This window comes from Budorcas taxicolor, chromosome 10 (genome assembly GCF_023091745.1).
Source record: "Budorcas taxicolor isolate Tak-1 chromosome 10, Takin1.1, whole genome shotgun sequence".
NCBI lineage: Eukaryota > Metazoa > Chordata > Mammalia > Artiodactyla > Bovidae > Budorcas > Budorcas taxicolor.
Genome location: NC_068919.1, coordinates 43,676,421 through 43,697,847, shown reverse-complemented (window position 1 = coordinate 43,697,847; position 21,427 = coordinate 43,676,421). Strand labels below are relative to the sequence as shown.

The 21,427-nt window shown below is 55.9% G+C and overlaps 1 protein-coding gene across 1 annotated transcript; it reads left to right on the top strand.

Moving 5' to 3' along the window:
- PLEKHO2 (pleckstrin homology domain containing O2) lies at positions 1-20,826 on the top strand. The gene is made up of 6 exons (XM_052646756.1): positions 1-102; positions 6,048-6,197; positions 11,167-11,283; positions 15,749-15,853; positions 17,341-17,439; positions 19,386-20,826. The coding sequence occupies exons 1-6, from the start codon at positions 91-93 to the stop codon at positions 20,400-20,402; spliced, it is 1,500 nt and encodes a 499-aa protein (XP_052502716.1). The 5' UTR covers positions 1-90; the 3' UTR covers positions 20,403-20,826.
- Positions 20,827-21,427: the final 601 nt, after the last annotated feature.

The following is a 21,427-nucleotide window of genomic DNA, read 5'->3' as shown; positions in this document are numbered from 1 at the left end:
CGGCCGGCGGTTGATGGAGGTATCGGAGACCGCGCGGCGCCGGGAGTGAGCGGCCGAGCGGTCGAGCAGCCGGACCTCAGCGGACTCGTCATGGAAGAGGAGGTGAGGGCCGGGCCAGTCGGGGGGCCTGGGCTGGGGTCTTTGAGACTCTTGCGGCGGCTGGGGTCCCTGGCTCAGGCCCTTGTTCCAGCCAGCCCTTCTCTTGCGGCGGGTCTCCGGACACCCCCACCCACCCTGGCCACGCCAATCCCCCAGGCAGAGCCTAGGCCCGATGAGATGAGGCAGGAGCGGGAGTAAGGGATCGCAGACCCATTCTTCATTTTTTCTGTCTTCTCCCACCAACTGTGGTCGTGGTGGTGCTGGTTGTTCCCATTGGACAGATGGGGAGACTGAGACTCCGGTGAGTTTGATGACTTGCTAAAAGTAGCATGAGTCGCTGGGCTCGAACCCTTGTTATCACTGACTCCCTGTGCTGTCCACGTCGGATCCTAAAAGGGCACAGTGTGTGTGTGTGTGTGTGTGTTGTGGGTCTGTGGGTTCTGGAATCCTTGTCTCAAGGAATCTTGAGGCTGTGACCCTGTGGCTGGAGGACTGGAGAAGTTGCGTTTTCTCCCCTAAATCCCTGTAGGTCCTTTATCCCTGGTGGGTCCAGCTTCTTCCCTGATTAGTTGTCAGGCCCTGATCAGGGCTGATCCCTGCCCCTGCCATCCTCACATCCCTGGAGGGCTGATTCCCTGGAGGAGCTGGGCAGCTGGACCAGCAGTGGTCCTTGAGCCTCCCTCATTCCCCTCAGGACCTTCATGGTCTGGAGTGTGGTCAAGCACTCTGTGACCCCCGCCCTTTACTTGCAGACTCAGTTCCCTCAGTAGCCCCTCTTCCAGGCATGCTGCCAGCACTTAATGTGTGACTGTGGAATGAATAAACTAGGGAGGGGCTTGCTGAGACTAGAGGATTTTGCTTCTGGTCCCCCAAGGGGGTCTCAGCTTCTGCCCCTCCCAAACCCAGGGGAGGGGCTATGTCTTTGCCTGGATAGGTGGGGAGGAAAGATGAAACCTTCACTCTTGGGGCAACCCTGGCCAGCTGAGGACCAGACTGCCTGTGTCCCCATCCGCGCTCATCTCCCTGCTTCCTGGGACCACTGTCCAGGAGCAGCTGGGGTATCTGTCCGAGTTCCCTCAGGCCAGGCCCTGCACTTCTGTGGGATGGTAGATAAGTCACTTCCCCTCTAAGCGTGCATTTCCTCTTCTATAAAATATTGGGCCTGGTCTCCTCCCCCGGTCTTGATTGTAGCCCCTTCTCTCAGAGTGGGTGGAAATAGGGGGCACAGTCAGGCCACTATGATTTGCTGTGGTTTCTTGCTGACAGGGGTGGGGCTCCCTTACCCTTATTGTGAGGGCTGGGCTTCTTCCTCTCTTCTCCCAGAGGATGTGGGACAGATCTACTCGATCTCCGAGCTGCTCTGGCCACCGCACCCCCCTCAATTAAGGGAAGTTCTCCTGGGGCCTCTTCGTCCAGTGGCTTGTCTGGTGGTCAACCCAGCCCTCTACTCCTCTGGTCTTGAGTCTCTAACATTGCCATTTACTAACTCCCAGATGCCAAAAGCTCCCTGCATACCTAGGGTATCTAAAGCTTTGCCCACCACCTCCCTGCATGACCAGGGGCTCCCTGTTCTCTACCCCTCCTTTGGCATCCCTCTTTTCCTCCCATTTCTTCTCCCCACCACTTCCTCTTGTTTCTCCAAGCCTCAGTACCATCTCCTTTCTCTTAAACACTGCTTAGATTGTAGTCACCTTCTCTGCCCCATGACCCCAGGCTGGCCTCCTCACCTCACTCGCAAATGGCTCCTTTGAACTGGTGTGAAGGCCCCTCAGTGACCTTCTCCATATAATAGGATGGTAGTTTCCTCAGGTTGAGGTTTGGTGCAGAAGTGTGGGTCTGGGCACTGAGCATCTGTCCATCTGTGTTCTCAGGGCCATAGTTTCCCTATCTGTAAAATGAAGAAGGTGGGCAGTCCAGAAATGTGATGGTTTATGTGCAAAAGCTTTGAAAGCTGCAGTGATCAGTGTGAGGTTATTGTTGCAACTGGACTCAGGCTTTCCTGTCTCCGCCCTGGGGTTCTGCCCCCCCTCCTCTCAGTCATGCCTTTCCCTGGCTTGGCCTCCAGTGGCACCAGGCTGCTCCTTTGCCTTTACCCGTCTAGAGAGTGGCAGGGCAGTGGCCTGTCCCAGTACGGGTTTTGGGACCTTAAGCTAATCTTCGGCTCTTTCTGGCCTGCAATTTCTCATCCTGTAGTGAAGGGGTTGAGAATGTAGGGTCTTTGATGTCCTTTTCTGGGCCAAGATATGTGTCTTCTTCCTCACAATCCTATCAAAACCCTTCCTTCTGCAAGGGCTTCCCAAACTAACCCCAAGCCCTTACCCTACCAGAGAGCCAAGACTGGGTACCCGTCTGAGTAGGTGCTTGAGCCCTCCGAACGGACTGGGATCCTCTCAAACAGAGGATGCCCACCCAGCCCCCAGACTGGGGATTTCCCTTGTGCGGGGGTCTGTGTTGCGCCCATTGGACTGGAAGTTCCCCATGCAGAGCCTGTGCTTCCTCTCTCTGATTGCCCCATCACAGGGCTCTGACATGGTCGGTTCTTAGCAGAGTTTGGTCAGAGCATCATGGGGTTTAGTCCAGTCCAAGAGCAAAGGTCATTATCCTAAGCTTTCTGTGATGTGAGGTGCCAGCAAGTTCTTTTCTGCTGGTCTGTCTCTCTCTGGCATGGCTCCTTTCTGTGCACAGGGCTGGGCTGACCTGGTATCTTTTCCTTTCTTTTTTTTTTAAACAAATGACCCAAAGACCCTCCCCTTTCAGGCAAAGCAGAGCCAGGCTGGTGCCCAGGGGTGCCTCAGAAGCTGCTCACAGTGGGCATGGGGAGGGGCTTGAGTGAGGATGGGTGGGAGAAGAGAGGGCGAAACAGGAAGAAGAGTGGTCAGCTGGTCAATGAGAGGAGAGAAGGCCAAGAAACTGGGGTGAGCAGGACAAAACCTCCCCTCTGAGCCCTACTAAGGGGAGGGGCAGCTTACTAAAACTTACTGGGGCATAGATAGCCAGCCTTCTGGTGGGAGAGTGTCTGAGGGGCAGGGAGAGGGACTGGGTGAAGGGTGGCAGGACTCTGACCTCCAGCCAGGCCTGTCTCCTGGTATCTGCTGTGACTGATTCCGGGCTAGGAGACCCTCCCATGGGCTTGGGTTTGTGCCACCTCCAGTCCCTCAGTTGTCACCCCCATCCCCGAGTGCCTTGTCTCAGCCCCATGCTGATATCCACATCCCCGAAGGCTCTGGACTTGCTTCTGGCTCATATAATCATGGCAGTCACTGGGCGCTGCTCTGCTACCTGCAGAGAGGATGCATCAGGACATAAGCTTCCAGCCTTGCCCCCAGGAGCTTCCAGCTGGCAGGAAGTTTTCACATCTCAGGCTGTGGGTGAGGCAGGCAGGAGAGGTCACAAGTAGAGGGGCTGTGAGATCCCATGGGGTCGTGGGTGGGCCCCTGGAAACAGGAGGCGAGCTTGGAGCTGAGGTGGGAGATCTGGGCCGCTGCTCTGCAGTCTTGTGTAAGAGAAGCCTAAGTCTGCATTTGGGGTTGGGGTGGGGGTGTGGCCAGCTGCTGTAGTTACTAATGGAGGGGTGTGACCTGTCAAATGTGGGGGTGGGATTTCCCTTGACCCACTTCTTCCCCTCCAGCCCTGGGCCTAGGCCAGCTTGCAGGGGTCCCTGAGTGGAGAAGGCCTCAATGGGTCACGAAGCCCATAGGGCTGAACACAAGTGATGAGGGTGGGGCTTTGGGTGCATAGTAGGATGCTAGAGCCCCCCTTCTTGTCAAAGGGCCCCAAAGTCCTTTCTCCTGATCAGGGTGGCTCATAACTAGCCTGCCAGCGAGCCTCTCACTTCCTCATTCTCCATCTGGGAACACCATTTGGGACCACTCCACTTCTCCATTCCTCTTGCGTCTATAAGTTAGGGACAGATCTCTAGGGGGCACCTCATATTCCTGGAGCTCCTGGGGGCATTGAGGCCCAGCAGCTGAGCCCAGATAGATCTTGTCTTGAATTCTGAACCAGGGACAGGGTCCCCGAGAGGCAGAGGGAAAGGCAGTGACAACAGTAGCAATGCCAGCTGCCATTGACTAAGTTTAGGGGGTCCTAGGCATTGCTTTGTAGAAGGAAATGGCAGCCCACTCCAGTGTTCTTGCCTGGAGAATCCCAGGGACGGGGGAGCCTGGTGGGCTGCCGTCTCTGGGGTCACACAGAGTCGGACACGACTGAAGTGACTTAGCAGCAGCAGGAGCAGCAGGCATTGCTTTATATGTTGTATCTTTTTATTTAGCAACATTTATTGAGCACCTACTGTGTGCCAGATACTGTCTAGCCATTGGGGATACAACAATAAACAAAACAAAAATCCCCAGCCTCACGGAGTCATAGTCCTTGCAACTTCTGTAGATATCACCATGTCACCAATGAAGAAACTGAGGCTCAGAGAGATCGTGTGACCTGCCTCCGGTCTGCGTGGCTTGGGCTCCAAAGCTCAGACTCCTGACCAGTGGAGTGTGCAGCGCAGTGGGGGAGGGGGCCACAGTAAGGACCAGACTGGGGGTTCCCTGCTGTGATGGCGCTCAGGGAGGCCATGCCCTGCCCCACTCCTGACAGCTCACCACTCTTCTCTCTGGACTTGTCCTTCTAAAAGCATCGGTGGCCACAGGATATCTCTGGGGAGAGATGTGCTCCTTTTAACTGGAGCCCCCTTTTTTAAGCTTTATGTAAATTATAAAGTAGTCAAAATTAGTCAGTGCTGATTTCCTTCTAGCATCCTGTAGATTCTTACATGCTCTGAGCCCCTTCTCCTCCACCCTCCCCTTCACACTCGTCACTGTGGGTACCAGTCATTGAAGCAAAGTGGTTAGCAAATTGGGTGTATTTTTATTTTCATTTCACAGGTCTTTCTCAAGCACCCATTATGTGTAAAGAAACAGTACTGGGTGCTGGGTACCAAATGTGAATTTGGCCCCACCTGGTAGGCATATACCTGGCACCCAGCTACCCAGGTGGGTAACCAAGAGACACGAGATGTCAGTGACTGGCCTGAAGGCTCCAGGGTGGCTGCTGTGTCCTTGAGAAGGGTTTGAGTTTACCTGCTGTACCTGCCTGTAGTTGAAGGCAGCCCTCATCAGGTGGGGTGTCTGTGGGTGAGGGCAGTGGAACCTCCTCCTTTGGGGCCGGATGCAGGGGCTGCCAAGAGGGCTCTCTGGAAAGGCAGGGGTGAGGAGGAAGATTACCACTCTGCCTGCCTGCCTCCTCCCATCCTTCTGATCCTGCTTGGACATCCTTTTCTCTGAGAGGCTGTCGTTTGCCACCCTGACCTGAACCAGGTCCCCCACTATCCTGTCTCACTCCCTCCTCTTCACTTTCACTGATTGCTTCATAGCATTTCACACTTGTTTGTGTGTTTATCTCTGGTGTTTATTTGTTCAGCTCCTCCTTCCCTGGATTGCCAGCTCTGAGAGGGAAGAGATGTGTTATTTTTATTCTTCCCTGCCTACTCCAGCACCTATGACATTGTGGGTGCTCAGTACCCACAATGTGTTGATGTGGTTAAATGAATACACGGGGAGCAGAACGGTGGAGGGGAATGCGAGGTCAGAGGCCCAGTGTGAATTCTGATTTTGTCCTTCCAGTGGCATGACTCTGGTAAGTCACCTCCCCTGTCGGAGCTTCAGTCTGCAGTGACATGTGTATGAGGATGCTACCACCTAGGAGCATCCTTGAGCAAGTTGCATGGGTTAAATGAGGCAGTTTGTGTAAAACATAATACAGTGACTCAATATAAGGTGCCTGCAGTTATTATTGTGGTTGCTGTTATTATTGCCATTTCTGATACTGGATGGAGAGTAACTGCCTCAGGGACTGGGGGGAAATTCATGTGGGGTGATATCCAGCAGAGGGATACATCTCTGTGTGGCCTCCGGGCAGCAGCCCTCATGGTGTGTCCGAATGCTCTGTTACAGGGTGTGAAGGAGGGCGGCCAGAAGCCTCGGAGCGCGCAGACAGCAGACAAGGCTGGCTGGATCAAGAAGAGCAGCGGGGGCTTCCTAGGGCTCTGGAAGGACCGCTACCTGCTCCTCTGCCAGGCCCAGCTGCTGGTCTACGAGAATGAGGTAAGAACCGGCCTGCTCCTGAGTCTGAGTGTTCTGCGTTGGGGAGCCAAGTGAGGGCAGCCCAGGCCAGAAAGAGATCCCGGACCCGGGACTGGAAGGCCTGTTTCACTTTGGGCCTGCTATGCAACCTTGAGCAAGTGCCTGGTTTTCTCTGGGCCTGTGCAGTACAGGGCGGTACCTCTAGGTGTGAGTGTAGGGCTCCCAGGTGAGGGCTCTTGGAGGTGTATGTGGGTAGGGATGCGTGCGTCTCCTCAGCTGGCCACCTACTCTGCAGCTCGCTGTCCCGGGGCTAGGTTCCACTTATGTGAAGTTTCCAGAAAACTGAAGCTTGCTCCACTCAGTAATGAGAGTAGAAATAAGACTTACTTCTAATGCTTGTTTGGCGATCTTGCCTACCCCTCTTGGACGATGGGCTTCCCTGGTAGCTCAGATGGTAAAGCGTCTGCCTGCAATGCGGAAGACCTGGGTTCGATCCCTGGGTCGGGAAGATCCCCTGGAGAAGGAAATGGCAACCCACTCCAGCACTCTTGCCTGGAAAATTCCATGGATGGAGAAGTGTGGTAGGCTACAGTCCATGGGGTTGCAGAGAGTCAGACATGACTGAGCAACTTAACAGCAACTTCTTGGATGATGCTCACACAGTCCCTGAAGAGCAGCCATCGTGTCACATTCTACAGAGGAGGATCCTGAGGCCCAGGGTGGCCAGATCCTGTTCAGTGGCTCAGTGAAAGAAGGTCAGATCTAGACCCAAAGTCAGGGAGCTCTCCATCCAGCTATGCCAGCAAGTAAACTCTAAAACTTGTTTTTTATGGAAATCCCCTAAAACAGGGGTCCCCAACCTACAGGTCAAGGACCAGTACCTCTATCGGATCAGCGGCAGCATTAGATTAGAAATAAGGTGCACAATAAATGAAATGTGCTTGAATCACCCCAAAACCATCCTCCCACCCCTGCTCCTTGGAAAAATTATCTTCCACAAAATAGTTCCCTGGTGACCAAAAGTCTGGGGACCGCTGCTCTAAGACATGTTGGATATTCCTGTCTGCCTGCTCCAGCAGAAGATGCTGGCTAAACAGTCTTCCTCAGTGACCCAGTCACTGGTGCGCCCGCTGTTCCTACTGCCGGACTGTACTTCTCAGCTGTTCTTTCTCCTGTAACATCAACCTCCCGGTTGCCTCTTTTGCTGTCCTTGTGCTTCTCATAGTCCCCGCATCTTTCCACTTCAGACTCGTGCCCCTTTCCATTTGGAAGGCTTGGAATTTAGACAGCCCAGCATGTGGAAGTTGTGTGTCGAATAAGTGTTGATAAAGTTCTGGGTGAAGACCTGAGGCGAAAAGGTGGTCTTTACTTGGGAATGCTATTTGTGTTTTGGGGTTGAGGCTGTAAGAGGGCTGTCTCTGTGTGCCTCTGACCAATGGGTATGTGGAGAAGAACTGGGCTGGGGGCAGGGGAAGGGGGATCCTGCCTGTTCCCCATCAGCTCCTGTTGGTGTGCCTCAGGCTGACCTGGTCAGTTCTTCCTTGTCCCAGGCCAAGAGAGATCTAGGCATTTAAAGGAGCTGCCTTTGAGATGCACCTCACCTTTCCTGACTGAGTCCCCAGGCTCATGGAGCTGGGGTGTCAGAGAAACAGCCAGAGAAGTCTAAGGGGGTGAATCGTGCAGACAGTCCCCAGATGTTCTGCACTGCCACCAAATTAGGATATGCTGTGGTGGCTGCAGGGGGCTATTTTTATAAGTAAAGGGGGCTGTCACAGCCTCCTCCAGTTCCAGCTACCATAAGAACTGAGTGACAGGCCCCCAGCTGTCAGCTCGTCAGGTGCTGCCAGCCTTGTCCTGGGCCACCTCTCTACATCTGGGCACGTCTGGGAAGCAGGAAGGATTTCACATCCCCTAAACACGAAAAGTCTAAATCACGCTTTTAAAAAAAAGTCACTATTAAAAACCTCAAGGCGTTTTCAAGAACTTAGCACTCGGGGGTGGGGGAGCTTGGCACAGGAGAGGGAATTGAGAAATGTTCAATTCCCCTTTCTGATGTAAGGAACTAGGCGAGTGCGAATGACTCTTGGCTGTTTCTTTGCTGTCAGTGAGGCTGACATTCCAAAAGTGCTGCCCCCGCCCAGTGCCTGCTGGGTTATCCGATTTTTCTGAGCTGCAGAAGGGCCAGATGATTCAGCGATTCAGGTTGAGAGGAGACCCAGGTCAGGCAGCTATGGGGAACTGGGTGGTGGAGATGGACTGACCTTTTGTTTCCAGACAGAGGAGGGTGTGTTTGGGCCAGATATCTTTCCAGTGGGGGGAGGCCTGTGTACATAGGGTAGGTGAGGATCTCTCTCTGGGATCGGAGGGAAGAAACCTGGAGTCTTGCTCTGAGTCAGGCATTCAGTTTAGCAAACTTTTCCTCTGGAGCGCCATTCCTTATAGGGCACTGGCAGGGGAACAGAAAGGAGACATAGGCAACAAAGGTGGAGAAAGGTGGCTCCTTCCCCATGACAGCGTGTCTCTAGCACCTAGTAAGATGCCTGCAGATGGGGAGTGTCAGAGGAGAGAGAGCACTGAGGCTCAGGCTTGTGTGGGAGAGCAGGGCGGCTTCCTGGAGCAGGTGGATTTTACCAGCCTTGTGTTGAGTGCAGACACCTGCAATGGATTGAAGACTAAGGATCAGAAAGAGGTGCATGGAGGCAGGAATGGGAAAAGATACTTGTTTGAATCTAGATGGGAGAGACAGGTCACCCTGGCTACCTATTGCCCTTTCCCCGAGGGGCTGAAGAGAGAGTGGGTCAGTGGTTACAAACCTTAGCTGTACAGTCAGCTCCTTTGGAAAATACTAACATCTGGGCTCTGTCCTCCAGGGATCCTAATGTAATTGGTCTGGGATGTTGCCTGGGATGGGGATTTTTAAAGCACACAGGTGCCACCAAGGTTGAGAATCTCTGGTGTAGGGGAGAGGTTTGCAAGCTTTTGCAAACATCAGAATCACCTGGAGGGCTTGTTAAAACTCAGATTGCTGGGGGTTCAAGTTTGGGAATGCATGTACACCCGTGGTGGATTCATGTCAATGGATGGCAAAACCAATACAGTATTGTAAAGTAAAATAAAGTAAAAATAAAGATAAAAAAAAAACAACTCAGATTGCTGACCCCTTCCCCCAAGATTATGATTCAATAGGGTGGGGGCTTGAAGATGAGCATTCCTGACAAGTCCCCAGGTGATGCGACTGCTGCTGGCCCAGGTACCACACCTGGAGGACCACTGGTGCAGAGCAGCCTGCTGCTAGGGCCACTGTCCAGTCTCTGGCTCTGGCTGGAAGGAGTGTGGTGTGCTACAAGGGCTCTGGCCTGGGAGTCAGAGGATGTGTGTTTCCATTTGGCGCTGCTCCTACGTTTGGGTCTATGTGTGCTCAGTTGCTCAGTCATGTCCGACTCTTTTGTGATCCTATGGATTGTCACCTGCCAGGCTCCTCAGTCCATGGGATTTTCCTGGCAAGAATACTGGAGTGGGTTGCCATGTCCTCTTCTAGAGGATTTTCCTGACCCAAGGTCACACCCGCATTTCCTGTGTCTCCTGCACTGCAGGTGGATTCTTTACTGCTGAGCCACTGAGGAAGCCCATATTTGGGTCTGTGGCCTAGGGCAGTTCCCTTTGCCTCCAGGTCTCATTCTTTTTTTCTGTGCTGCTGCTGCTGCTGCTAAATCGCTTCAGTCGTGTCCGACTCTGTGCGACCCCATAGACGGCAGCCCACCAGGCTCCCCCGTCCCTGGGATTCTCCAGGCAAGAACACTGGAGTGGGTCTTTTTCTCTATAAAATGAGGCAAATCCTGGGATTCTAGGATTTCAGGGTGCTTGAGGGACTCTGGAAAATCAGGGAAGCAAAAGAGCTTGCTAAGTGTCAGGGTTTCTTAGTAGGTCAGAATTATCATGGAGGGAAATTGGGGTATTTCCTCTGCAAAGAATCGAGCCAACTGCCTCCCTCCCAGATATTCCACCCAAAACTGAGGAGCCCTGAGGTGGTCCCTGGTTGGATGCTCTTGCTGGGTCTGCATGGTGTCAACAGCAAGAGTTGACTTCACTTGCCAGCCAGTCTCCCAGGGCATGCAACTACTTCCCTGGAGTCTCCAGGGGGAGAGTGTAACACACTGAGGAAGCTGTTTCAGCCTGGTCTTCCCCAGAAGAGGAAGCAGCTGACCACCACTGAGGGAGGAGCATCTCCCACGCTTGCTGGAGAGGCACCTGGGGGGTGGAGCCCAGGAGGAGAATACACTCAAGAGCCAGGGCTGGCGTGAGGGAGGGTGGCCCAGGCAGTGTCCAGAGGTGGCCAAGAAGAGACTGGTCACTGTCCTGGCCACCAGCCCTACTAGTGATGAATCCTCACGGTGGCAGGCTTGGGATGCTCTTGAAGGAACTCTTGCCCTGTCTGTTGTGCTGGCCACAGAGAGTGGCCTCTCACCCCAGGTGAAGGGTCAGAGAAGGAAGATGCCCAGTGGGGAAGTCAACTTTGGATCACTGTGGTGAAACAGCTTCTCTCTGTGGCCCTACCTGGAAAGCCCTTTTTTCCTTTCAACTTGCTCCTTCTTCCAGGACACCTCTTGCACTGATCTCTGCCTGGCTTCTGGGCCTGCATGGACTCCCGGGCACACTTGCCTAAGCCCTTCCAGCTTCCCCCGTTTCCTCCTTTGGCCTTAGGCATATCTGAATCAATCCTGCTACCTACCTTTGTGGGTAGAAATGTGCTGAGAGCCCATTTCTTATGTGGATGGAGAGCTTTGAGGACATCCCTCCAACCAGTGTGGACTGAACATCGTCTACTTGCCAGGTCTGAATGCCGCCTCTTGGTGGTTGATTGACAGCCCGAGGGCCCTCTCTGACCAAGCGAGGCCCTCACTGAGTGGGATCAGGCTCTGGGGCGGGCCTGGGTGTTTGAGGGTCTAGGGGCATCTGGCGCTTACTGTGTTTCCTCTGTCTCCCTCCCCAGGATGAACAGAAGTGTGTGGAGACGGTGGAGCTGGGCAGCTATGAGAAGTGCCAGGACCTTCGTGCCCTCCTTAAGCGGAAGCATCGATTTATCCTGCTGCGGTCCCCAGGGAACAAGGTAGGGCTAAGCCCGCTGCTGGCTGACATCCCTCCAGGCCAGGGTCTGCTGGGGAAGGTCACCCTGGAAGGTTCTCGAAACAGTCTGGGCTCCTGGATGCAAGCCTGACAGGTCTCTGTTCAATGTGGCAGAGGCTCAGACCCAGGTTCTGCTATGGTGGGACCTTTGGCTTGTTTATGTCTTGGAGCTGCCCTGCCCCTGGTTGAGAGGAGGTGCATTTAGGGCTCTGCCGAGAGCTCCACTCCCGTCTCCCCTTCCAGGCCCTGGGGGCTGTAGTTGGAAAGTAGTCTTTGGGAGGTGGGCCCTTAGGCATTCTCCCACCGCCTGGACACAGGAGGCCAGGGGCTGAGGCAGGAAGGCTAGGGATGAGGTCTTCACCCCACCAGACCTCGGCACCCTGCCACAGTCAGGCAACCACACCCTTCCTTCATCCCAGGCCTTCCTGGGTGGGCCACCCCTCCTACCTTCCATCCTAGCTTCAGTGCTCAGACCCAGAGCTCCAGCCTTCCTCCTTTTGCATTGTTCTTTCTTGGCTGAAGCTGGAGGAAGTCTCTTGCCTGAGAGGTTCATTCCCTGGGACAGGCTGTGTACGTGGACAGAGTTCGCTGTTTGCACCCCTCATCTCTGGCAGGGAGTCTGGGTGGGTGTTGCCACGTGGCGGAGTTTCACAGATGTCAGGAGGGAGATCAGCTTGGGGGCTGGTGTGCACAGTGCTGCTCGCCAGCTCGCACCCATCTGCAGCTGGGCTGTGCCTCGCCCCAGCTTCTGCTCATCATGTGGAGCCTCGCAGAGAGGGGCTGAGTCACAGAAGCTGGGGGCTGGGGAGCGGGCCTGGTCTGGGCTTGCCCCAGGCCATTCTGATTCTTTCATAGCTTTAAGGGCCAGGAGCCCAGTCCTCTATGTCCCTGGGGGAGACCATGATGGCTTGACTCAATAACCTTCTGTCCCACTCAGTGGCAGGTGGGGCAAGGAAGCATGGAGCTCTGATGCCGGGGATGGGGTTGTGCCAAGGTCAGGTGCAGGTTTCACTTGACTTCTGCTGCTTAGGGTTCCATGAGGAAGATGGGGAGAGCAGCCATATTTTGGTCTTTCAGGCCCTAGAACCCCTACCCTGTTCTGGAGGTGCACTTTCCCTCTGAGTGGTGCTGTATTTGTGTGTGTGTGTGTGTGTGTTTGGGAGACGTGTAGAGTGCGCTGTGTGTGAAGGTTGACCTGTGTGCCTGAGGCCTGTGTGTGCACCTCTGTGTGCAGGAGAGTGTTCGCCTGGCCCAGGGGTTGTCTACGTCTGTGTGTCCCTCGGTGAGCACCTGTGGATGTGGGCAGAGGGGTCTTCTCTGTCCTCTGCCAGTGCCATTCTGTGGACCACCTCGTTTCTCTGAGAACCAGCTGATGGTGGGCTAGGTGGTTTGGGCCCCGCTCAGGATGGGACATCACCTTCCAAGTAAGCGGCCTGTTTGTGCAGCTGCATTCTCAGCTGCTTCGGCCAACACCCTCCCTTTCATCCTCCAGTCAAGCCAGGAGTTCAGGTTGGCTCTGGGTGACTCTAGGAACAGGACAGTGAGTTGGCAAGTTGGGGCTGTGGCGTGATTGGTGGGGGCTGCTGGGTAGCGGGAACACAGCCCACCCTGGTTTCAGCTCAAGGGCCCTTGACCCTTGGTACCCCAGGAGCTCACACAGAGAGTGGGGGCTCTCCAGAGATCACATGGTAGACTGCACGGAGCACCGCTCCCCCGCCCCCAGCTCCCCCGCACCCTCACCCTCCTCTCCTATTGCCTTGGGTGTTCCCGTCCTCAGTGAGGCCACGGGTTGGCCAGGAGGTCACATGACCCCGGCTGTCTGGTCCTGAGGCCGCCTTTTTTTCCCTCTAATCAAATAAACAAAGACTCCAGTGTCTTGCATGCCCCTCACCCTCCTGCCTCCCCATCCCCACATCCCTGCCATGAGGTCACAGGCAGACGCTGCCAGGAAGCAGGGTGGCCTCTGCTGGGCCTTGCTGCCCTGCTGATTTCAGCCAGCTTGGCCCTTTCCTCTTTCCTGCCTCCTCTCTCCCCCTCCCACTTCTTTCCTCTCTGCCATTTTGTCCTCCCCCTTTTCCCAGCCAAGTGGGCCTTCTCTGTGTCCAGTCCTGTTAGCTTCTGAACTCCTGGCGGGGCCTGTGCCCTGGGGCTTCTTGGGAAGGCTTGGGGAGGGAGCATCGGTGCAGCCTGTGGCTCTTCAGGATGTGGGGTGGGGGTGGGGCAAGAGGAGCAACTTCTTGGTCTTCTGTCTGTCCCTATTCTGATCACCCTTCTATCTGTCCCTATTCTGATGCCTAGCTCATTCAGGCAGGATTACTGTGTTCCTTAGGGTGGGGCTGGGTCCTGTATAACTTCGTATTCCCTCTCCTGGGGAACCCCTGGGTCAGCACACTCCCCCCAGCCTGCTTAGATGGGCTGGCCAATGGGAAAGAGTTACAGTTTGGGTTGGGTGCAGTGGTTGGATTTTTTGTCCCATTGTGTCCCATTGAGGCCCCAATTAGTAAAGAGACCCCTGCAGTTCTCATTGCAGGTTAGTGGGACTAGATGTTGACTCCTCAGTCAGTGCTCATTCTCTGCCCCACTCTTGCTGCATCTTTTTCTGAGTTCAAGTGTATGCTTCTCAAGCTGTCTGGGATGCTAAGTCCTGCACCACGCAGGGGCCCCACCCCACTGACTCTGGGGCTGCAAGCAGGGGCAGTAGCTGGGCTGATGGGCTGCCTGGGGCCACCATACTCACAAACCCCATCAAAGGGTTGAGCGGGCCCTTTCAGAACTCGATGCAGTGCTGTCCCTTCCTGAGCCCTGAGCAGCCCTGATGGCTGGGCTGAGGCAGTTGCCAAGGTGCCCTGGGGTTTCTGACTTAGCTGCCGATCTCCTGCCAGGATCGAATTTACCCTGGTCATGCAAATGAGCATTTGGCTGTGCCTGGCGTGGGGAGGTGGGTGGGACCAGGGCCCTGTATGAGGAGAACTCAGAGGCAGCCAGGAGGAAGTTATATAACGAGGATGCTGAGGGGGCCAGGCGGGCCGTGTGTTATATAACCAGGAGAACGGCAGGAGGGAAGGCACGATCTAACACCCGGCCGGGGATGGGCAGCTGGTGACCTGCCCGACAAAGAACTAGGGCATCTCGAGGTCAGAGAGTGGGCAGAGGCCCCAAAACGGGAACCAAGGGCCAGCTCATTCATTGATGAGCTGTTCATTCAGTAACTACTTACTGAGTACCCACTATGTGCCAGGCCCTGGCTTTGTTGTTGTTTAGTTGCTAAGTCTTGTCCATCTCTTGGGTGACCCCATGGACTGTAGTGAACCAGGCTCCTCTGTCCATGGGATTTCCCAGTGAGTTGCCATTTCCTCCTCCAGGGGGTCCTCCTGACCTAGGGATCGAACCTGCATAACCTGCATTGGCAGGCGGATTCTTTACCACTGAGTCACCAGGGTGTTCAGTTCCCTCAGCATTGCTTTGTAGTAGGCAGTGGCATCCCTTTTTCCAGATAAGGAAACTAGGACTGTTTTGTGTAGGAGAGAAATGGTGACAATTCCTATGACTGAGCACCCTGTCTGTGCCCACTTCCACGTTTAACGCTTTGCTACATCATTGATCTTCACAGCTCCCTGAAGTTCAGGGTCAGCCAGCTGTGGGTGCTGGTCTGTCCAGCTCAGGGGCCCTCCTGCTGTGTCCACCATGGAAGGTAGCTCCTCGGTCTGAGTGGCTTCACTCCTTCTGCTGTTTCCTGTCTGACCCTGGGGCCTGTCCAGGAGGGGCCTCTCTGAGCTGCCTCTGATTCTAATGTAGGAGCTTGGAGCTTGTGGCTTGGGGTGGGGTGAAGGGGGGATGTGAGGCTGAGCCATGGGATTACTTCAGGCCGCCTTGGCCAAGTCCTGTCTTTCTGATGAGCCTTGTCTATATGATGAGGGGGCTGAAATGGGCCCCCTAAGACCCTTTCTCTCTTTCAGTCCATGACTCAAGGCCAGAACGGAGCCTCTGGGACTTTTTCTCTTGGCCAGGACTAGGTGTGGGGCCCCTGGGCAGCTGTAGGTGGCCCTCGTTCTCGTAGGCCTTCTCGGATGGCCACCCGAATGCCTGTCACCTGTGTCATACTCAGTCTGGCAGATGTAGACTGGGACTGCATTCCTACTTCACAGAGAAATCTCGGAGGCCAGGCTGCGGTCTGGGGGAGTCACAGAGGGTGAGACCAGATCTGGGCAAGGCCGACTTGAATCCCAATCCCTGGCAGCTGTATACATGGAGAGGGCCCCTTCTCGGATGGGTCTGTCTCCTCCCTTGCTCTGGAGTCCCTGTGTGAGACCTGATGTGGGGGTCACTTTGGTTTGCTCCTGACCAGCTGTGGGAAGGTAGACTTCAGGCTGTGGTGGGAAGTTTCCCTAAGACCCCAAGTGTGAACCCTTATAAACGCCTGCCATTCATCACACCCATGCCTTTTGCAGGTCAGTGACATCAAGTTCCAGGCACCCAGTGGGGAGGAGAAGGAATCCTGGATCAAAGCCCTCAATGAAGGAATCAGCCGAGGCAAGAACAAGGCTTTTGATGAGGTGCGATGCAGTCTTCTGGGTCTCTTTTCCCTCCACGTGTGATCTCAGAGTGGACCCTGTCCCCCACCCTAGACAACCCCTTGATTATGTCACTGCTACAAACACTGGGGCACCTGTTGTTGTTACCTCATTTAATCCTCACAACACACTTCAAAGTAAATGTCTGTGTTCCCATATTGCAGATGAGGAAACTGAGGTGTAAGGAAATTTAAGTACATATTTTTAAATTAAAACATGGGTAGAATTTAACTGGTTGCAACCATGCTTCCTTTCCAACCCAGATCCAGCCGTAACAGCAGGTGGGCCCAGGGCAGAGAGGTCTGGGGTGAGCTGAGAGCCTGACAGCTTACTTTTCAGTTGGGCTGTGAAGTCCGAGCTTGGCTGGCTCTAGGCCAGGCCCTCCTTACCTGTCTGCAGTGGCCATCCAGCCCCCTCTCCCTGATGCCAGCGGGGCCATGATCAGGCTCTGGGCAGGAAGGGTGCCCCACAGGGCCAGATCTCCTAGGGAGGGTTTATCTTTGACATTGTGGATTCATAGCTATTTGGGCTCTAATGGACCAGGGGGTCACCTAGAGTGACCCCTTGGGTTGCAGAAGACTGAGGTTGATGGGGACGAATTCTCCCAGGCAAGTTCCCTCTTAACACCCAGGTTCCCTTACTGGCAGCCATGGCTCCCAGGTCACGTCTTATGTGACTGTGTCATATTCAGCCCTTCACTAGTTTGGTAGAGTGTCCCTGTTGCATGGGAGAGGATGTTGGAGGCCACAGGAGCATGGTGTCAGCCGACAGCCTTGATGGAGCAGGACCAGCTGCTCCACTGCCAAGACCCCCAGGTGGGCCTGAGTCTCACCTCAGGGGAGAAGAATCTTAGAACACCCCCCATCACAGGGACCAGCTGCACTGGGATTCAGTCTGGATTTCCCACATGACTCACTGTGGCTTCCTGGATACTCCTTGCCCACATTCCTCACCCGCAGAGAGGGTGCCCTCCAGGCTTCCCGCCCCAGGGGGAGTAGAGTCCCTGGTCTTTCTTGAGCTTTTCTTTCAGGATCCTCAGGGGTCCTGGGAGAGTGACTGAGGCCAAGGAAGGCCTTTTCTGGAAGCCAGGTACTAGGGGATCATGGGCTGTCTCCTCCCCACTCCCCCCCGGCTAGGCACAAAAACAGCCACAGAGCTGCTTATATACTTGCAGTGGACTGAGAAGTGAGGGCTGATGGCCTGCGTTTGGGCAGAAAGACTGAGGCACAGAGGGCAGCTGCAGAAGAGGGCGAGCCTTAGGTTGCAGAGGGACGACAAAGGCCATGTAAAGACGGGTGGAAAAGCAGAGACCTGGATGCAGGGAGAGGCCTCAGAGAGACAGTGTGGGGCACCGGGCCCTGTCAAGCAAGGGGGAGGTGCAGACCCCACCTCTGGGTCAGATCATCACCTGGCCATTTCTTCCCCTCCCCAAGGCTGGGTGGGGACTGACACGGTTTCCTCATTCTCAGGTCAAGGTGGACAAGAGCTGTGTCCTGGAGCATGTGACACGGGACCGCGTACGTAGGGACCAGCGGCGCCGGCCCCCTACGAGAGTCCACCTGAAAGAGGTAAGGCCTTGCCCTCAGCTTGGAAGGGTTGGGGGTCAGTTGAGCCTGGGACTGCAGCTGCTTAGGTGGCAGTGGGCTAGGGGGCTACCTTGTTCCTAAGCACTCTTGGCATCAGGCTGAGCTGACCCTTGAAGCACAGGAAGGGTTTCAGTGGGGAGACTTGGAGTGAGGGAGGTCCTGGGTGTAAGGAATGGTGTGAGTTTGAGGCCCCAGCAGGGGAGTTTAAGATGTGCTCTGTCCCTTTGACTGGGAGATGGTGTGGGAAGGCGGGGTTGGGAGGGTGGAAATTGTGGAGGTCTTGAAAGCAGGGTTTGGGGGCAGGATGGATGGAAGGGTGTGTTCCAGATGTCAGTTGGAGGCCCTGGGTAGTATGGGTTGGGTTGATGCAGGGAAAGCCCGGGGGCCAGGAAATAGAGGCAGAGGTAGGGCCTACAGGGTCCAGGAGGGGTGAAAAGGGAGGGGCCAGTGGGAGAGACACTGGGCAGCAAGAGCCACCTGGGCTTGTGACTGAATTCAGGGCTCAGGGAGGCAGAGTGGACACGCAGGGTTGTCAGAGTGCCCACATGCCAGGAGACCTGGGCGTGGGAGGGGGAAGGGAGGAGTCCTTCCTCAGACCGTAGAGGACAGGAAGGAACCTCAGCAAATGTTACCTTTGAGGAATGAGGGGCACAGGGAGCCAAGGAAGAGGAGGCCTGAGAGGGGTGCATCCAGAGAGAAGGGCCCTGGACCGTGGGTCATCAGCCAGGTTGGCAGCCACAAGTCATGGGACAGGACTGGGGAAAAGGCAGACGGTGATGATTCCAGCACATTTTCTCAGAGAAGGAGTCGGCTTTGGGCTGTCATGGCGTGCAGAGCCGGGGGTGCTGGTGCGAAGGAAACCGTGGCGGGGAAGGAGGGAGACAGAAGGGGGTCTAGGTCATTGGATGGTTTGCTTTTGAAATGAGACAGCCTGTTCACGTCTGTCAGCTGAGGGAGAACATCCTGCAGAGGGAGTGACTGAAGCAGCCTAGAGGAAAGGCATATCTGAGGGAGGAAGCCTGGGAGCTACGGGGAGGGCCAGCCTTGGGGAGGGGGACCCTCTGAGGAGAGTTTAGGGAGGGACTCGTGTCCTGTGACTGAGTACGTGTATAGGCCTGGTCACCCTTTGCGTGTGAAAGGGAGTGAAGACCTTGAGGGACCTCGGGCAAGGGGCCTCCTGCCCAGTCCCGCTCCAGGCCCTCCGAGGAGTTGTCCCCATGACCTTGGGGCTGCTGGGTGTCCCTGTGGGCCCCTGGGGCCAGGTGGGGACAGCTGCCTGCTGGGTGCAGCTGTTCTCCTCTGGCGGTCAGCTGTGGTCTTGGGCTGCCCATGTCTGAGGCCACGTGTGATGACATGAGGAGAATGGGCACTGGCTGCTGAGCAGCTGGGCAGGGGAAGGCTGGAGAGCTCTGGCCCAGAGGGCTGGCAGGCCGGACAGAAGTCTCCACAGCAAGTGAGCGCATGGTGATGCAGGAGACTCGTGTGTGAGATCTCATCCTGTCGCCTGCTGGGTGGGTGGTTGCAGAGAAGGGACCCTCCCAAGGCCTACAGCCAACTAGGGGGCTGAAATAGGGCTGGAAACCATGTTCCCTGCCACCCAGGCCAGCACAGTTGCCTTTCAAAAGAGCAGCCTATTACACAAGCTGGAAGAGCCAGGCTGAGGCCTGAGAGGACACCTTGGTTCTGGCTTCCTGGCCTGTGATTCCAAAACCAGGTATTTTATGGAAGTGAGAGAGATGAGAGGATTCATTAGAGAATCACTTTAGCTACTAATCAGGTGGCTTTGGAAGCCAGAGCAAAGGGCATGGACGGTGTGGGAGGCCAGGTGCATGGGAAGCCTGGATGAGAGGACTTGAGTACTCTTGTAGGTGGGCACAGCTGACCCAGTGGCCGGTCATCCAAGTTGATGTCATGTCCTGCCCTTGCAGGTAGCCAGTGCTGCATCTGATGGGCTTTCGCGTCTGGACCTCGATGTTCCGAACAGCGGGCCACCAGTGTTAGCCCCTAGCGACGATGTCGATGCAGCCCAGCCCCGGGAGACACCCCGGCCGCCCATGCCTCCTGCCAAGCCTTCCCCAGCGCCTGAGACCAGCAGTGCTGGTGACAGATTGGAGACCCCTGTGGGGCAGAGCGCCCCTACCCCTGCCCCAGCAAGCGCTGAGGCCCACCCTGAAAGCCAAGAAGACTCAGAGACTCCAGTGGTGGAGGACAGTGACTCTGAGCAGCCCCCCAACAGGATCCTGCCTGACAAGCTGAAGGTGAGCTGGGAGAACCCCAGCCCTGAGGAGGCCCCTGACTCTGAGAGTGCAGAACTGTCCCAGGTGCCGGGTGCTGAGACTTCTGAGGCTGGGCCCAGGGAGGGTGGGAAGCCCCCTACCCCCCCGCCCAAGATCTTATCGGAGAAACTGAAAGCGTCCATGAATGGCGTGGAAGCTTCTGGGCCAGCTCAGAGTCCTGGGGCCTCTGAGGCGTCTGCTCCAGGCCCAGCAGAGGTCTCAGTGAATGGTGTTGATGACAGTCCTGAGCCCCTCCAGTCATCCCAGGCTGCAGGACCCCCAGGAACTCCCCCAAAGGCTGCAACGACATCCACCGCCCTCCCCCCCTGGGACCCACAACCTCAGTTCCATCCCCGCTGCTCCTCCCTGGGGGACCTGCTGGGGGAAGGCCCCCGACGTCGGTGGCAGCCTGGGGAGCAGCTGCATCGGGCTCAGCTGGAGGTGAAGGTGGCCTCAGAAAAGACAGAGAAACTGTTGAACAAGGTGCTGGGCAGTGAATCAGCCTCCGTAAACGCCGAGACGTTGCTCAGCCAGGCTGTGGAGCAGCTGAGACAGGCCACCCAGGTCCTGCAGGAGATCAGGGACCTGGAAGAGATGAGCCAGGAAGCACCTGGGCTCCGGGAGAAGAGGAGGGAGCTGGTGACCCTCTACAGGAGAAGCGCACCCTAGGGCCTGCCGGGCCAGGGACGTTCCCTGCTGGCCGGCTTAGTCCCTCAGAGCCCAGCCCTGCCGAGAAATGTGTTTCTTCAGGCTGTAGAAGGGCCATCAGGCATGTCTGGGTTCGGCCAGGACCTGTAGAGACTCCTGGGATCCTTCCCTCCCTGCCCTGGCCAAAGGTGCCAGGTAGCGCCCAGGGCTGCTGTCTGGCTGGGCCTCCGGTTCTGGGCTTGGGCTGGGAGCACACACTCGGGACGTCTGTGCTTGTGTGGTTGTTCCGAACAGCCCGAGGGCCTTGGCACAGTGCTCGGGGTTTCCGGGGGCGGCATCATCTCTACTTCCCGCCCTCAATGGTTTACATTCCTGACTTCTGAATAGAGCACATGGCCAGATGTTCCCAGGCAGAGCCTCGTGGCAGAGGCAGCTTCAGGCCATAACTGACCCTCCCCACCCACCTAGGTGGCTGGGGCCTCAGGTCTAGACCAGAGGTTCGGCCTTCAGTTGAGTGTGAGCTGGATCCCAGCTGGGGCCTCTGAAGGCAGGTGGGAGGCATCTGTGTGAGAAAGCCATTAGCTGTGTGGCCCCTCCCTGGGCCCGTTTCCTATTCTGCAGGCCTTCCCCTCTGGTGAGCTGGGCTTGGTGGACTCCAGGGTAGAGGAGGAACTCGAAGGGTCTCGTAGTCTTTTCCCTGCCCCAGACCAGCTTGGGTCCAGCCTTGCACATTCCTGTTCAGGTAAACCTGATGTCAGCATCAGAAAATCCTGTATTTAATTCATTATAAATCAACATTCAGGAGTGAAGCTGCCCCAACTTCTCTGCTTTCCAGATGGGATTTATATCTGGGTCTCCTTGGTTCCTTCTCAACCCAGACGGGTCCAGTACCCCAGTTATATCTTCAAATGCTGATGGGAGCGGTTGGGCCTGAAATCACTTCCCTCTCCCCTTTCCCCTCCTCTTGTGGCTCTGGCCCCACATGGACTGCTCCTCCTGAGCTTCCCTGTGGAAGGAGCTTTATCTCCTTCCTGGTCCATCCTGTC